Below are 17788 nucleotides of genomic sequence, written 5' to 3' on the forward strand. Positions count from 1 at the left end.
GTGTGAGCTTGGAAAAATGACTTACATGCTAACTAGCTGGCATTATTGAGCTACTCCAGGAATTAGGAAGTTCAGATTGTGAGATATTTCAATGTTTGACCAGTGGCCCCACATCATGTCTTTAGTTGGGCAAAATGGGAAGCTGATAGCTGTGGAAAGAAGCTGGTGTTTTCTGTGTTTCCATGATTCTTTTACTTAGCCTGTTCATTCTTTTCCTACCTATTCAAGACTGTAAACTGTGTTTCTTTACAGGAATTTCCAAGGAAACTCTATTTCTTCCATTGATGGAAATACATGGAAGGCATACCCTTGGGTTGAGAAACTGTGAGTATATTCTCTCCAAATATGAATATTAAAAAATAATTGCACCATAAATCCTCCTTAGTGGGACTGGAGCGATAGCACAGCAGGTAGGGCATTTGCCTTGCACGTATGTGGTCAACCAGGGTTCGATTCCCAGCATCCCATATGGTCCCCCGAGCACTGCCAGGAGTAATTCCTGAGTGCATGAGCCAGGACTAAACTCTATGCATCGCCAGGCGTGACCCAAAGAGAAAAAGAAATCCTCCTTAGTATACAATTTAAGATTAATACCTCTGATAAAAGGTATTCTCCCCTCATGTCCCAAAACAACCTCTGTTAGTTATAATGGTTTTTTTCTTTTAAAAATTTTAGTTTACCAAGATCCTATTTAAAATGTCTTTTTGTTTTCCATTCTATAACAAGTAGAGTTAATTTTATACACACACATACATATGCATATATAAGAATCAGAAAACACCACCAAAAAATGATTGATAGCAGTTATAAGGTTTTTTCTTTGAGTATATTAAATATCGCATGCAATATCTTTAGCCTACTTCTCCCTCTGGGAGAAACTGGCAATCTTCTGAGAGTTTCCTGCCCACATGGGACAGCCTTGCAAGCTTCCCATGGTGTATTCATATGCAAAATCCAGTAACAAGCTAGATCTCATTCCCCTGACCCTGAAGAGCCCCCAGTGCAACACTGTTAGGAGGGCCGAGTCAAGATGGACTTCTAAGATCTCAGGGAAAGGTCGAAATGAGATGTTACTGAGCCCACCCGAGAAATCGATGATTAACGGGATTTTGTGATTCGTCATATTAAATAATACATATTGGTATATCTAACAACCACCTGTATGTCTAACAACTAACTTCAAATTTTTGATGAAAAACCAAAAGTTTGAGATGTCTATAGTAAATGCAATGTGAAAAGTATCTATGGTTTCTATTAGAGGCCAAATGAATGATATTGCTAATCTGTCATTGTCGGTTGACATTCATAATGTGAGAAATGACCATTTTAGGGCCAGTGCGATAGTACTGCGGGTAGGGTGTTTGCCTTGCACGTGGCCTACCTGGGTTCACTCCCCAGCACCACATAGGGCCCTCCAGCCCTGCCATTAGTGATCCCTGAGCACAGAGCCAGGAATAAGCCTTGAGCACAGCCAGGTGTGAGCCAAAATCAAAACCAAAACCAAACAAAGACTGTTCCAGTGTGTTTATTTTCATCCAGTCTATGAACCTTAGACCTAGAGAGAAAGTCTACAAATAGAAATCGCTTGCATACTTTGCTAAGTGTTAAAAAAGTGGAAATTCTGGATTTTTTTCTTTTTCTTTTTTTTTTTTCAATTTTGCTTTAGGGCCACACCAGTGGTGCTCAGGGGTTACCCTTAGCTCTGAAAGGTGGAATTTTCTAAACAAAAGGGGACATTGGAGCAGGGAATCCAAATCACAATTGGTAAGAACTGTAGGTTTCCATCATGGGAATCCCCCAACAGACAGTAAGAGCTTTCCAGTTCTGGGGCCAGGGATGGTGGCAGACAGTGTGGTGAGATGCCCTTTGACACTTGATGGGAAGGGAAGCCGAATTTCAAGTCTTTGTTTGAAAATCTTGGTTAGCTTTCCTGCCCTCTGGTCCTGCCTGTCCAAGACAACCCAAGTCCATGGACCAGGACAAACTCTGCCTCTGGAAAGGCTTCTTTGCTTTGCAGACTGCTGATCAGAGTTTGATCCCCAGCACCCCATACGGTCCCTTGAGCAGCACCAGAAATGATCCCTGAGTGCAGAGCCAGGATTAACCACTGAGCACTCCTGGATGTGGCCCCAAAACAAAACAAAGCACCAAGTAAACCCCAAAATAACAAATGCTCATTAAAGTCAGGGGCGTGTGACAGAGGAGGGTGTGATTGGTAGGGCCACACTAGGGTCCTCTATGAAGCTGTGTTTCTTGTAAGGAATATGTCTTGGGGCCTTTGCTTTACTGTTCTTTCGTGTTGGGGGGTGCACAGCCACTGGTTCTGGGCTCAAAGTTTACTCCTGGGGGATCATATGGTTGCCCGGTCTGACCCAGGTAAGCCATGTGCAAGCCAAGTACCCCTCCCACTGTACTATTGCTCTGGCCTCAATAATTCTTGAGTGTTTGTCATGTGCATTTTGTGCTCATTTTAATTCCCAGAACAAAAAAAATTAATGGTGTTAAGTTTCAAAGGGTTTTCTTTACAGACTTAATTTCATTCTTCATGGGGTATCCAGAGTAATGTTTGGGAAGAGAGGAGGGAGTGGCAATTCTGTGGTTCTGGTGTCACCCAGAATTTAGATCTGACATTTTGTGACCTAGAGAATATGCTTTGTAGATGTTATTTGGTGAGAAGAGTCAATAGCTATGTTCGTGTGCATGATGGATAGATATCAGTGAGGAAAAAGCAAAGAGCCTAAACAGAGATCACTATCCCCAAGTTAAATAAGAATTGGGATCTTTAGAAAGCACCATTATTATGTGTAAGAATTAGTCCTATGTAGTAAATAGTCATAGTTATTTTGCATTTTGGTCCAGAAATAATTTTTCCATTTCTCAGAATCCTCAGTGACAATTCTTTGACTGAATTACATAAGGATTCATTTGAAGGCCTGCTATCCCTCAAGTACTTGTAAGTTAATCATTTATTTATGAGTTTCTAGATCTGTTGTTTATAAAACAAAGGGTGTACAAGTTAATCTTTTTTCTTCCAGCAATACAATTCTATAGTTTTATGATTCTAGCATTAAAAACCTTTCATGTCATTTCTGGCACTAAATTACATTTGCATGTACATATATATATAAATACATCTATGTACATATATAGAAAAAACTTTAGGCTTACTCTTCAAGCCCATGTTCTCCCTGGATCATGTACTTTTCTTACTTGTCCCCATGACTCTTTGCTTTTTCTTCTCTGGAGAATTCCAGGTTATCTCCTGAACACATTCTTTCTCTTTCCCACCCCTCACATCTAAGAAAGTTTCTTTCAGTATAAACTATCTTGCTTCACAAGAGTTTTTTTTCAAACTTTACTATATAAACCTAAAGTAAGTGCTAATTTACCATCTCCTCTATGTCCATGTAGAGTTCCTTTATGTCCCCTGAATCCAATCCAACACATGGTCCTGTTTTACATAGCCCATTAACTTAAGAATTGTTTTTGTCTTTAAACTTTAATAATAAATGAAAAGTACTTATATTTGCATCACCCATGTAAACTTAACTTAGAGTGCTAGTATACCATCTCCTCTATGTTAATATAGAGTTCCTTTATGTCCCCATGGATCAAAACCAATGCATGGTCCAGTTTTACATAGCCCATTAACTTAAGAATTGTTTTTGTCAGCTGGGGAGATTGCACAAATGTTGAGTGTGATGCTTAGCAACAGGAGGCCCAGGTTGGTTTCCCAGCAGAACGAGGTTCTGGGCTCCGCATTCCCTGACCCCCCAGTAATGTCCCTGAAGTAGCCCCTGAGCACTACTAAATAAAAACAAAGATCTATGCAAATATGTTCATGTTTTTATTTTTTAATTTTTACTTTTTTATTTATTTATTTATTTATGTATGTATTTATTTATTGTTTTTTGGATCACACTCAGTGATGCTCAGGGGTTCCTCCTGGCTCTGCACTCAGGAAACTCAGAAATTACTCCTGGCAGTGCTGGGGGGACCATATGAGATGCCCGGGATCAAACCCAGGTCAGCTGCCTGCAAGGCAAACGCCCCACCCACTGTACTATCGCTCCAGCCCCATGTTCTTTTTTTTTTTTTTTAATTTTGTGTATGAAGCAAGACAGCTTTTATTAAAACTTATTTAGAAAGATGTGAGGGAGAGAAATTAAGAAGTATGTGTTCAAGAGAGAACACAGGCTCTCCAGAGTGGAAATAAACAAGCAAAGGAACAGAGAAAGAAGCAGGTGAGATATTCAGGGCTTGAAGAGCAAGCCCTGAGGACTTTCAGGAGGTGCTTTTATTCAATTCTTCCAAAAGGGTTGTTCTTTCCTGGAGTTTTGCATACTAAAATTTAGGCTGGGTGTTGTCACAGGAATGTCTTGCACTGTTGATGTTCTCTTTATAATCTCATGGATTCTTGTGTAACTTCTTTTCTGGGGGGACCAGCCTTTTCTGGGTGGGGCCTTGGATTTTTGCATCCTGGTGGTACCTCAGTTTCTCTTCCAAGAATTCAGGATTTGCATTTCAAATGATGTGATCATCAAGCCCTTGAGTTATTTTGGGGCTAGGGAATTTCTTCTTGAGTATTATTATTCCCCCAAAGTACATCTGCCAGCCTGCACCAGCAGGAAAGGGAAGGCAGTCCCAACCTCATCACAGGCATCATGGGTCCACTGCCTGTCCCTTGCAGGAAAGAACTTAAAGAGGTGCAACAGTGAAGCAGGTTAGTTTTTATTGAATGAAACGTGCTGAGGAAGATGTGGGAGGAGAGAAAGGAGGGCGATGTTGGAGAGAGAGCACCGGCTTTTCCAGAGTGCAAGTGAATAAGCCAAGGAACATAGACTCTACAAGCGAGACACACGGGAGAGCACAGCTTGAAGAGCAAGCTCAAACTATGCTTGTGTTTATAAACTTGATGTTTGTGTTTTTCTGCAAATGAAAAAAATCATAAAAATATGCTCTGCAAAATCTAGAATATTATTATTTTTAAATTTCTAGCCTTTATAGAAAACTTTAAAAAGTTGGCTTAATAAAAAAATTATTTAAAAAATGAAAATAAACCTGAATTATTGAACAAGAAAATAAAGAACTTGAATGCCATTAGCCCAGATTTTTTTAAAAAAAACTTTAGTTTTCTCATTGTGATTTGCAATACAACATTCTAACACCCTATGTCAGCATATTTCCAAATTATCTAGAACTTAAACAAACATTTAAATATGAAATACTTGGCTAAAACAGTGATTCTATAGCAGTAGTATTAAGAACATGGGAGATTATCACGAGGAGAGTTCTGTTGTAGGAATTGTTGGGCTATTGTCAGACAGACATCTTGGACAGAATCTTGTAAAAAGAGAGTAGGAGAAAGGTAGAACACAGGAAAAACACCACAATGCTCTCAGAATACCAAAAAAGAGGGTAGACACCTAGACCCAGGAGTTGTAAGCCAGGGCTAGCATGCAGAGCTCCCTCGTGCCCACCTGCGCTGGGTCACTCAGGCCTGCAGTAGATCACTTGGAGGGCCTGTTAACCCCCCACCACAGTTCCTGCTCCAGCTGATTTGGAGTAGGTTGATTGGAGAACAGGCATCTTCAATCAGCTCCCAAGTGAGACTGGTGTTTGAGAACTATTTGGAAAGTTAATATATGACGGTGTGCATTGTGGGTCAGAAAAGGAAAGCCTGGGACTGGAGTGATAGGACAGGGGTAAGGGGCTTGCTTCTGCACATGGGTGACCCAGGTTTGATCCCCAGCACCATGCAGGGTCCCCTGAGCCCCCCCCCCCCCCGAGTGATCTGAGTGCAGTCAGAAGTGAGCCCTGAGCACTGCCAGGGAAGGGAAGGAAGGCAAGAGGAAAAAGAGGGATGAGCTAGAAGATAGTTATACGCATCTTGGTCATATGTGAAAGAACTTAAGTAGAATTCATAGATATAAAACAGTCAACTGAACTGTAATCAAATAAAAATTCAGCACTGTGATGATTTTGTTTGTTCCACCACTGTACAATGAAAGCAGTGAAATTCATGGAATATTCAGAAAATATAGAACCAAAAATTCAATTTCTATTATGATAGAAAAGTTTAATTCTAGGGGCTGGAGCAATAGCACAGCAGGTAGGGCATTTGCCTTGCATGCAGCTGACCCGGGTTCAATTCCCAGCATCCCATATGGTTCCCCGAGCACCGTCAGGAGTAACCCCTGAGCATAGCTGGATGTGACCCAAAAAAAGCAAAAAAAAAAAAAAAAAAAGTTTAATTCTAAATTAAGTTCTGGCTGAAAGGAGTAACTTCATTTCAATTATATGAAAATGGGCCATTTTTTAGCCTAGAAAGCAGCTAAATAGGAATGCATATAAACGTGAGATTATTCATATGAATATTTGAAATAATTATATTAAATATAGAATTTTACATGAAGATAAAAAATTGAACTCCATCTGTCATTGAGAACATAAAAATCACCGAATCGAATCAATTCTCTGCTCTGAGAAAAGTTAAAGTCCAATATTAGAACCAAGTAATCATACATTTTATTCATGAAGATTTGTGGTTGAACTGAAAGCAAGGTTAGGAGTTCTGGAACATTCAAATCTACTCATTCAATATTATTTTGACTTCTACTGGTTATTCCTAAAATTAGATATTTGGTAGTTAATTGAAGAAATATTTTCCTTTTCCTTTTCCTAGAGATTTATCCTGCAATAAAATACAGTTTATTGAAAGGCGTACATTTGAAGAACTACCATATCTGCAGTATATGTAAGTTAAAAATATGCTTCATTATTTTTGGAATTTTTAGAACACTTAAATGTCAGATTCTGTTATTCATTTGAATATTATTAGAACATTATAAATAGCTATGAAAACTGTACAGCAAATCCATTTTGCCTGTAAGTAAGGATTACTATGAGAATTACTAGTCAGAGCAATGTGAACAATAGAACCGTGGCCCTCAACCAGGATGATTTTGTACCCACATGACCCTTGATAGTGCCTTGAGGGTTTTTTTTTTATTGTTTTAATTGTCAGATCTATAATGATGCTGTTGGTACCTAGTGAGCAGATGCCTCCAGATACACTGCTGAATAGCTACAATGCACTGGACAGCCCCCCCATAACTATCCAGCCCCCATGTGGCAGTAGTGCTGAAGTCATGAATCCCTGTTATAGAGAAATTAATTAAGTATTTGTTAAGCATTTGCTATTTTGTGTCTAATGCCCCCACAGCATCATAAACATCAAAGAATAAACCTTAAGCTTAGGTCTTCCACAGTGATGTTTAGCGCATAAAATGTTGTGGTTCTGTGAATTAAAAGTAATACTGGGTGTGACCCAAAAAGAAAAAGAATATTATTTCTTCTCTTCTTCCTCCTCCTCCTCCTCTTCCTCCTCCTCCTCTTCCTTCTTCCTTCTTCCTTTCTTTTTCCTTCCTTCTTCTTTCTCTTCTTCTTCCTTCTTCCTCTTCCTCTTCTTTCTCTTCTTCCACTTCCACTTTCTCTTCTACTTCCTCCTCGCTTTCTTCTTCCTCCTTCTTCCTTCTTCTTTCTTCCTCTTATTCCTCCTTTTTCTTCTTCCTTCTTCTGTCTTCTTTCTTTCATGTTCCTTCTTCTTCCTTCTTTTTTTTTTTTAACTTTTTGGGTCACACTTGGCGACACACAGGAGTCACTCCTGGCTCTGCCCTGAGAAATTACTCCTGGTGGTGCTCAGGGGACCATATGGGATGCTGGGAATCAAACCTGGGTCAGCCGCATGTAAGGCAAACACCCTATCTGCTGTGCTATCGCTCCAACCCCTTCTTTCTTCTTTTCCTCCTTCCTTTTTCTTCTTTCTTCTAAAAACTGCTGCTGCTTTTATCTTTTTTTTCTTTGTTTTCTTTGGTAGGAATCTTAGTTGCAATTTAATCACCGAACTGAGCTTTGGAACGTTTCAGGCCTGGCATGGAATGCAGTTTTTACATAAGATGTAAGTCAAAAAGCAGATAAGTATACATAATAACACTGTGCATAAAAGCATCATGCAGTCATTATTGCCTGACTGGTATAAGGCCAGTGTGAACTCTAGTAAGTATGTCTTGAGATCCAGTTCTTTTTGTTCAAATGAAGAAACTAAGGTACAAAGAGTCCAAGAGATTTGCATGACACCTGGCATGCTTTGCTTTTTTTTATTAATGATTATTGGAGCGAGCACTAACAGAAACGTATTCGTTAGCATTGTCTTGTGATTCCCACTGGTACGGCGCTGAACTGTGAATGAGGCTTTAAATTCCCAGTTTAATTCCAACTTTGGTTCCTGTTCATGTGCAAAGTTCCTAACCACTTAAATGTATGCAACAAAGAGCCGGGAAGAAGTAAGTATAACAGTTTTTACTGGGAGTTGGCTGGGAAGGAGAGTTATGGATTTATTCCTAGCTGGTAGCTTCTTTTACATGGTGAAGCCAAAGGGTTCCTGAACATCTATCTTAGCATAGTTCCCTCCCTAATACTCTAGAACATTCTTTTGAAGAAAAAAATATATATGAATATATACATAAAGTGAATTCACTGTGGTCACTATAAAGCTTTTTTTTTTTTTTTTTGGTATTTGGGTCACACCTGGTGATGCACGGGGGTTACTCCTGGCTCTGCACTCAGGAGTCACCCCTGGCGGTGCTCAGGGTACCATATGGGATGCTGGGAATTGAACCTGGGTCAGCCCCATGCAAGGCAAACGCCCTACCCCGCTGTGCTATTGCTCCAGCCCCGGTCACTATAAAGCTTTGAGCTGTGGTAAAAGGTGGTAAAAAGCTATGGTAAAAACACTCCATAGACTTCGCACCTGGCAGTGCTGGGATCCAGGATCACTCCTGGCAAAACTGGCATCACACTGGCCAGCTGAGCTAGAAGGCGGCCATGGGAGGCACCTGGAGTTCTGTGGTGTGGTGGGATCAAACTCTGGGTTTATACATGGCAGACATGTGCTCCATCTCTGAAACTATCTCTGTGACCCCAAAAGTGTTTGTGTTACATCAGAGTGAGTGAAAAGCATTCATCAAACATACATTGCTGGGGGCTGGAGCAATAGCACAGCAGGTAGGGCATTTGCCTTGCACGCGGACGACCCGGGTTCGATTCCCAGCATCCCATATGGTCCCCTGAGCACTGCCAGGATTAATTCCTGAGTGCAGAGCCAGGAGTAATCCCTGTGCGTCGCCAAGTGTGACCCAAAACGCAAAAAACAAAACAAACAAACAAAAAAACCAAAAACCAACATTGCTGTTGTCTAATTTCATTATACTTACTTTTCTAATTACTCGTGTGTAAGAAGCGTGTGGTTCTATACCCTTTGGGTGAAAAGGTCCCTCTGATTTCTCTCTGATTTGATGTAACACAAGCAGATCAAAATTCAGATCAGAGGCTTAAAGGGAATTCTGTACTCAAGCGGAAGATCCTCCTTTCAGTCTGACTTTGAAAAAGGGTCTTCACCTGCTTGTGTTTCAGAAATCCAGTTTTACACAGCTTCCTGCAGATTAGATGAAGGAAGGGCAGGAAGGCAGCTCGGTGATTCTGCATGGGTATAAACCTGAGTTGATCCCCCGGCAGACAGATTTGATGAGGCAGGCGAGGGGTTGGAATGTGTCTGGGTCGGCGTCACGGTTCCTGCACGTGCCCACCTGTAGCAGCTCCCCTTCACCAATCCTTAATTGACTGACAATGTGGGAAAGAACCCTGAAGACCAGTTGTCTTTTTTTACTTTTTGGGTCACACCCGGCGATGCACAGGGGTCACTCCTGACTCATGCACTCAGGAATTACTCCTGGCGGTGCTCAGGGGACCATATGGAATGCTGGGAATTGAACCCGGGTCGAACACATGCAAGGCAAACAAACGCTCTGCCCGCTGTGCTATCTAACTCCAGTGCTAACTGTGCTAACTCCAGCCCAGACCAGTTTTGTAAGAAGCAGGCTTTGAGATTATAGTCACCTCAGTGCCTTTAATGCCACATTTTTACTAAGCATTTTATTATACCAAGCATCACAAGAACCCCAGTTTCGGTATAGTTTTGTAGGAGACAGTGGGGGCAGGGGGAAAATGGCATCTTAGTTCATAAAAATTAAGACATTCAAGAACATTCACAGAGTGCCATTTCTTCTGAGTGTCAGGCCTATCTATATGGAAGAATAGAGCAGGGTGTTTGTCACCAAGAACCTTGAGTACTGGAAGAAAGAAGACAGATGCTGGTGGGAAAACATGAGAGCCCTACTGCTAGTGCAGACAGCAGGGTAACAAGATAGTGGGGCGACACTGGAGATAATGGTGGGTGGTGTACTGAGAAGGACTCATCATGAATGAGGTTGAGGAGACAGCTCAGAGAGCTGGAGCCTGAGCTTTGCATTGCCAGCAGTCACTCCCATTCACACCTCCAAATGTGGTCCCCAAACAATGAGAAGAAAACCCAACGAATTTATAATGGAGAAGGTGATGATTTACTTGTATTGCATATATTGAAATTTTACTCTCAAATGAGAGAAAAAGGTAATGAAAGAATCATAGATACCTGGAAAGAAATGATCATCCCAGTCATGTGATTTAAATAGAACTAACTCTTAAGATTAATTCAGTCACCTCAGCAGATTGTCATGGAGTCTGGGGAGATGGTGCACACTCTAGGTGCTGGAGTCCCAGGTTCAAGCCCCTGCACGACATGGTTCCCCAGCACTGCACCGAGTAAGCCCCAAACACCAAGTATGGCACTACCCACCCACCCCAGCACCGAATGTGTTGGGGCCCAAATGTGTTGGGGGGTGGACTCCTTTCTTTGGGGCCCAATCTTTCCAAATGACCAAGCTCATTCCTTTCACATACAATTTGCCTGCGTGATCAAAACTCTGTGTCTGGAGCGCAAGTACAGTGGGTGTGTGACTTGCCTTGCACATGGCTGACCTGGGTTCAGCCTCAGCACCCCACATGCTCTTCCTGAGCACAGCCAGGAGTAAGCCCTGAGCACCCTGCTATGTGTGGCCGAAAAACAAGAGGAAATAATGTTACATCTCTTTCCAAAGGCAAGGGATGCTGGTCCTTCAGTTAGGTCTTTTTATTACCTATCTGACAAATGACTGGGTTGATTGGAAACTGCGTTGATCATAATTTACTCCCTGCATTAAATAGATCTGGGGAAAGGTCGAAGTGAGAACCAGATAGAGCTCAGTGGGCTGAGGGCATGCCAGGTGTAACCCAAACCTAAGCACAAACAAAACAAAAAGACCCATCTGAGGTGAATTGATAAGGAATTAAAGGAAGCTGAACTCCAAACCTTACTTGCAAGATCTCAGGGAAGATCCCAACAATTTTTATACTCATAATTTTGCATTTTATTTATTTTGTTAAACAGAATTTTGATAAACTAGATGAAATTCAGGGCCCACAAAAACCTTAATTCTTCCTGGGTTCTGGGTAATTATCACTCAGTGAGTTTCTTGAATGAAACATCTATATTAATAAACATTGAGTGGTGAGTACATTATCAGTTGAATGAAAAACAGATCACCTTCAATATGCCATAATAATTTGTAACTGTAAATTAATAAATTTTCCATAAACTGTCAAAATATTAATAAGATGCCATTGTTTTTGAAAGGGTGATAATCACATCTCTTACAGATGAAATCAGGAATGAAGTATGTTATGGAAATCCTACAGTGTTTGCTAATCCTAAATGTTCAGTATCTCTTTTTTTCTTTTGTTTTTATTTTGGGGCCATACCTCCATGCTCAGGGTTTGTTCCTGGCTCTCCTCTCAGGAATTACTCCTGGCGGTGTCTGGGGAACCATATGTGATGCCAGGAATTAAACCCAGGTCAGCTGTGTGCAAGGCAAATGCCCTACCTGCTGTACCTGCTGTACGATTGCACCAGCCCCAACTATCTTTTTTTTCCCCTTCTGAATTTCAAGTGTTTCTTCATTCACCTACACAGGTCTACACTGATGACTTGTTTAAAAAATTCTTTTAGTCATTTCATCGGTACAAGTTCCATGATTGTAGCAACTGCAGACTTGACAAAGTAGAAAGGCGATGCCTTACTCAGACAGAGCAGTGGACACTCTGGCTTGTTTGTGGAACATCAGTATTTTGCCAAGACATAAGTACTAAGAGAGAACAAAGGAAACCCAAACCTTGTTCCTACTGACCGCTTGACCCCACTGTGGAGATTGTCAGTGAGGTGGGGAGCTGCACTGTGAAGGCAGACGGAGCTGGGGTCACAGCGAAGCCCTCACGCTCTCCCAGCCATATAGCATAATGGCCTGTCTTTAGATGAGTGTCCACACGAGAGCTTACTCTAAGGCATTGTTATCACTTTGGGGTATGTACTGAAATCCTGGCAGCAGCTTCTCACCGTTCAAAAGCTTCTACCTTAAAGAGGAAGACCGCTCAGGACCTTGGAATGGTTTAGGGGTGACTGATTTCTTTGTTATTGTTAGAAAATTAAGTTTGTCACATTCAGCAAGAACTGTCTCCCAAGTGTGTCTTTTCCTTCCCATCCTTATAGGGAGATATCTTCTATTTCAACTTAGTACTGCTGCTGGAGCACTGTAGGGGTCACACCTGACCATCACCCAGATGTGGTCCAGCTGTTCCCTTTAGTCTTCCGCTGCCGCCCCCCCCCCCAGCCCCAAACAGGTTTTACCTTTCCTCCTCATCTTTATTGTTGCGAGATGTCTGAGGGTCATACACCCTGGCTGTGATGCTCATATTCAGTTGCGGTGCTCACCGGAAATCCTACATCAGGGCCAGGCATTTGCCCCCTGGGCTGATGTTTGCTAAAGGCCTCTGTGCTTTTGGGGGCGGGGAGCTCACACACACAGCCACCAGGGGTCGCTCTTCTATTCGTGTACAAGAACATTCTAAGAGCAGTGTTCACACCTGTGCTTGTCAGGGGCGCCACTTCTTGGCATGGTTCTTGTGCACCATTTCTCTTTTATATCAAAGATCAGCAAAGACCTTCGTTGCCTGAATTTCAAAGTGGATTCATGTGTCTCTTGGGGGTCTTGCTTTTCCTGAGACTGAACTCCACCGTGCCCACTGGCAGAGAGCCATCTGCTCAGCCACAGTGACCTGGGATGGAAGCCACTACAGGGTCTGTGGTCCCTAGCAAGAGGACAGTGTGACTCTGTCCCCAACTAAGTATCCATGTTCATTCAGGTATCCTGGGGGATTGGGGGACAGACATGAAGTCCACTGTGTGCACATCTCTTTTTTTAAAATATATTTAAAGAACCACGATTTACAAAGTTATTGAGAGTTGGGGTTTTGTTTGTTTCTTATTGAATCACTGTGAGCTACAGTTACAAACCTTTCATATCTGAGTTTCAGTCATACAATGATTGAACACCCATTCCTCCACCAGTGCACTTTCTCCACCATCAATGTCCCCAGTATCTTCCCTCTCCACAATCCCAATCCCCTCCCCGCCTCTATGGCAATGTTCCCCATACTCTCTCTATACTTTGGGGCATTATAATTTGCAATATAGATAATGAGAGATCGTCGCATTTGATTTTTTTAATCTACTTTCAGTACACATCTCCCATCTCGAATGATCCCTCGAACCATCATTGACTTAGTGATCCCTTCTCTATTCCAGCTGCCTTCTCTCCCAGCTCATGAGGCAGGCTTCCAACCCAGAGCAATATTCCTGGCCCTTCTCTCTACTCTCCTTGGTTATCAGTCTCATGTTATTTTATATTCCACAAATGGGTGCAGCCATTCTTTGTCTGCCCCTCTCTTTCTGACTCATTTCACTTAGCATGATACTCTCCATGACCATCCACTTATAAGCAAATTTTATGACTTCATCTTTCCTAACAGCTGCATAGTATTCATTGTGTAGATATACCAAAGTTTCTTTCACCAGTTGTCTGTTCTCGGACACTTTGGTTGTTTCCAGATTTTGGCTATTGTGAACACTGCTGCAATGAACACACAGGTGCAGATGTCATTTCTACTGTGCTTTTATGTACCCTTGGAATATATTACCAGAAGTGGTATTGTGGGCTCGTATGGAAGCTCAATTTCTAGTTTTTTAAGGAATGCCCATATTGTTTTCCAAAAAGAGTGGACCAGTCGGCATTTCCACCATGGTTGTTAGGTTTTAGGCATACAATATTTTGACACCAATCCCACCACCAGTGTTCCTACACTTCCCTTCACCAGTGTTCCTACACCCAATCTGCCACATTGACAGGCACATTTCAAGGTTCAGTGGTTATAGTTTATTTGGGGGGGGGGGCAGGGGAGTACACCCAATGGTGCTCAGGGATTACTCCTGGCTCTGTACTCAGGGATTGCTCCTCACAGGCTCAGGAGACCATATAGGTTGCTGGAGATTGAAGCCAGTTCAGCCATGTGCAAGGCAAGAGCCTTACCTGTTGGGCTGTTGCTCTGACCCAGTGGTGGTTCTTTAAGGCTCATGTTTTCAGTGTTGAGCCTGTGCTTTGGGTAGAGAGCTATACCACTTTCCCATATCATTGGTAAAATAAAGCCCTGGCCCTTGTTCCGCCCTTTATCTTCTACCACCTGTTGATTTCTTTGCTTTGCTCTCATTCTCCTCCCTGTACTCTGGGGTCAAGACTGATCTAGCCATCCTCTTCTACTGCATTGCATTCCCTCATCCAGTTATTCTATCTACCACAGAGAAGTGAGATCATCCTTTATCTATCCTCATCTGACTTCACTCAATATGATGTCTTCTGGTTCCTAGCAGGTTGCAGCAAATTACACGATTTCATCGTTTCTTGCAGCTGCATAGTATTTCACTGCATATCTATTCCACATCTTCACAAACCTGTCGTTGGACACCTACGTTGATTCCGTATCTTAGCTATTGCACTGAGTGCTGCGAAGAATGTGTGTTCGTGTGTCCTTTTGAATGTTTTTCTATCCTGAGGTAGCATACTCAACAGTGTTTCCACACCTTTTAGTAGTGTTGCCTGCCAGGGATTGGGCCTCTTTTGTTGTGATGTTAAGGTCCTTCTGACTGACTGCAGTGCAACTGGTAAACAATTGCCAGGGACAAGGAATGGCAGAGCTGCAAGACTCAGACCCCCCCAGAGCTGCCAGGAATCTCACTCAGCCAATGTGGTGACACGGGGGATTGAATTCCAGGCTGAATGCTTGCAGTGAGGGGGTCAAGCCGGAGTCCCCAGATAAGATCTATTTCAAAAGGGCATTTGAAGTAATACTGCCTGGGGCCAGAGAGATGGTACAGTTGGGAGGGCACTTGCCTTGCACGTCACTGACCCATATGTAATCCCCAGCACTGAATGTGCTCCCCAGAGCACCACTGGGGCTGATCCCTTAGTGCACAGCCAGGAGTCAGCCCTGAGCACAGCTGGGTGTGGCCCAGTAACCCAAAGAAAGGTTTTTAGTCACTGAAAGAGATCAGTCTTTTTTACTGTTTTTGGACTATACCCTGCAGTGCTCATGGGGTGCTGGGCCTTGAGGGGGTGCTTGAGGGGGGCCATGTAGTGCCATGAACCTGCCCACCCCACCCCCTTGGGCAAGGCATTTACACCAGCCCTTTTTGGTTTGTTTGTTTGAACCCTCTTTTTGTTGATTTTTAAATAGGATTCTCCAATAATGTCCAAAGGACCTAGGAACCAATTATGGTGGTGCTCACGGATCTGATTATACCAGGAGTCAAATTCAGCCCCTCGCAAATGCCAGGCATCTGCTCTGCCACTTTGAGCGAACTCCCCAACTCAGTCATGCCCTCTGAGATTGATAAAAACTGTTGCTCCTTTATTTGCCGGGCTGGGGATAGAACCTCAGATTTTATTCCTGCAAGACAAGTGTTTTACCTCTAAGTCATACTTCTTAGTCCTTTTGCCACAGTTTACTCCATAAAGCATAAAGATAAGGTCATGAATATAAAAGAGGCAATGAATGAGCTAGGCGTGCACATACATTTTAAAATGCAGAAGAAGTCAGCCAGAGAAAGTACTGATATGCAAAGCATGTGCTCAGGTGCCCCTTCCATTTTTCGACTATGAATACTCATTTTTGAGTATTTACACGTTTCCATTTTTCTTGGGCACATATCCAGGTATTACATTGCTGAGTCTTTGGTAACTATGGCTAACTTTTTTGAGGGACCATCAAGCTTTTCTGCAGTGCCTCTTTTTATATTTTCACCAGCAGTGCATAAGGATTTCAATTTCTCCATCACCCTGGTTGCACTTTTGTCTGCTTTTAGCCATCTTACTGGGTATGAAGTAGTATCTGATTGTGGCTTGGATTTATGTTCTGCTAATGGCAAGACATTAACTATCTTCTCATGCTTATTATAGTCATTTTAAAATTCACTTTGGGAGCTGTGAATTTTAAGTGCCCTACTCACTGTACACCCATCTCCCCCACTCCCTCCCCCACGCCCCCTCTGCCCCTGTACCAGGCGCTTTCTCCAGCCATCTCATTGTCCTACTGTTCCCCTCACTAACTTATCTCCCACCTCTGCCCCAGTGGCAAGTTTCCTACTGAAGATCAGTTCAGCTCTTTGTTTCCGTGGCATTGGACATTTGAGGTTCCCCTACAAAGTTTGAGATAGATGGTTCTGAGTCCGTTCCTCTCCCTCTGACTGATTTCACTCAGCATGAAACTCTTCAGATCTATCCACATTGCAGCAAATTGCATGACTGTATCTCCTCTTATAGCTGGGTAATATTCTATTGTGTATCTATACCATAGTCTATCCAGTCATCTGTTTGTTGGTATTTGGACTGTTGCCATATTTTGGCTGTTGTATATAGTGCTGCAATGAACCTAGGAGTGCAGACGTCTTTTATGCATTGTGCTTTTGGGCCCTTAGGATATATTCACAAGAGTGGAATTTCTGGGTCATCACTGTATCACTGTCATCCCATTGTTCGTCGATTTACTCGAGCGGGCACCAGTAACGTCTCTATTCCTCTCAACCCTAAGATTTTAGCAGTCTCTTCTTACTTGTCTTTCCCAATGATTGGAGGCTCTTTCAGGGTCAGGAGAATGGAACCTATTGTTACTGTTTTTGGCATATCGAATACGCCACAGGTAGCTTACCAGGCTCTGCCCAAGTGGGCAGTATACTCTCGGTAGCTTGCCGGGCTTTCTGCGAGGTATGTATATACTGTCATCCCATTGATCAATGATTTGCTTGAGTGGGCCCAGTCACGTCTCCATTCATCCTAGTCCTGAGATTTTAGCAGCCTCTCTTTACTTGTCCTTCCCAATGGTGCCTCATTAGAGGCTATTCAGGGTCAGGAGAATGAGACCCATCATTGTTACTGTATTTGGCATATGAATACGCCACACGGAGCTTGTCAGGCTTTCCTTAATGGCAGTAAACTCTCAGTAATTTGCCAGGTTTTCCAAGAGGGATAACTAGGCTATCAGATGTTGTGTGATTGCATCTGCACGCTTCAGAAAGCTTGGTTTTATATTCTCTGGATGTTTGCATTGAAGGGATTACATGGTGTGTGTGTGTGTTGGGGGAGATTTCTGGGTGTGACTGTCTAGCTACTGGAAAATGGAGAATCTGGGTGCAAGAGGCCTAGTCCCGATCCGAGCAGCCTTGGAGATCTAAGCCCCGGGTCCCGCACACCTGGGTTCCTCTGCCAGTCATATGGAAGTTTAATTCTTAGTGTTTTGAGGAATGTCCATATTGTCTTCCCAAAAAGGCTGGATCAGTTAGCATTCTCACAGCAGTGAATGAGGGGCCCTGTTCCCCCAAATGCTCGTCAATACTAGTTATTGTTGTTCTCTTTGATGAGTACCAGTCTCT

At 42.7% G+C, this 17788-nt stretch overlaps 1 protein-coding gene across 7 annotated transcripts in view; it reads left to right on the top strand.

The window, feature by feature from the left end:
* The window catches only part of LOC129403560 (leucine-rich repeat-containing protein 37A3-like), a 120694-nt gene that overhangs the window by 78399 nt on the left and 24507 nt on the right, over positions 1-17788 (top strand). For 6 of the 7 annotated variants that reach the window (XM_055132389.1, XM_055132385.1, XM_055132387.1 and 3 more), the window contains 4 exons: positions 253-324; positions 2882-2953; positions 6686-6757; positions 7880-7960. In XM_055132389.1, the coding sequence (XP_054988364.1) occupies positions 253-324; positions 2882-2953; positions 6686-6757; positions 7880-7960 (297 nt within the window). The remainder of the gene's footprint in view (positions 1-252; positions 325-2881; positions 2954-6685; positions 6758-7879; positions 7961-17788) is intronic. The other variant, XM_055132386.1, reaches the window with a different exon arrangement.

This window comes from Sorex araneus, chromosome 3, assembly GCF_027595985.1.
Source record: "Sorex araneus isolate mSorAra2 chromosome 3, mSorAra2.pri, whole genome shotgun sequence".
NCBI lineage: Eukaryota > Metazoa > Chordata > Mammalia > Eulipotyphla > Soricidae > Sorex > Sorex araneus.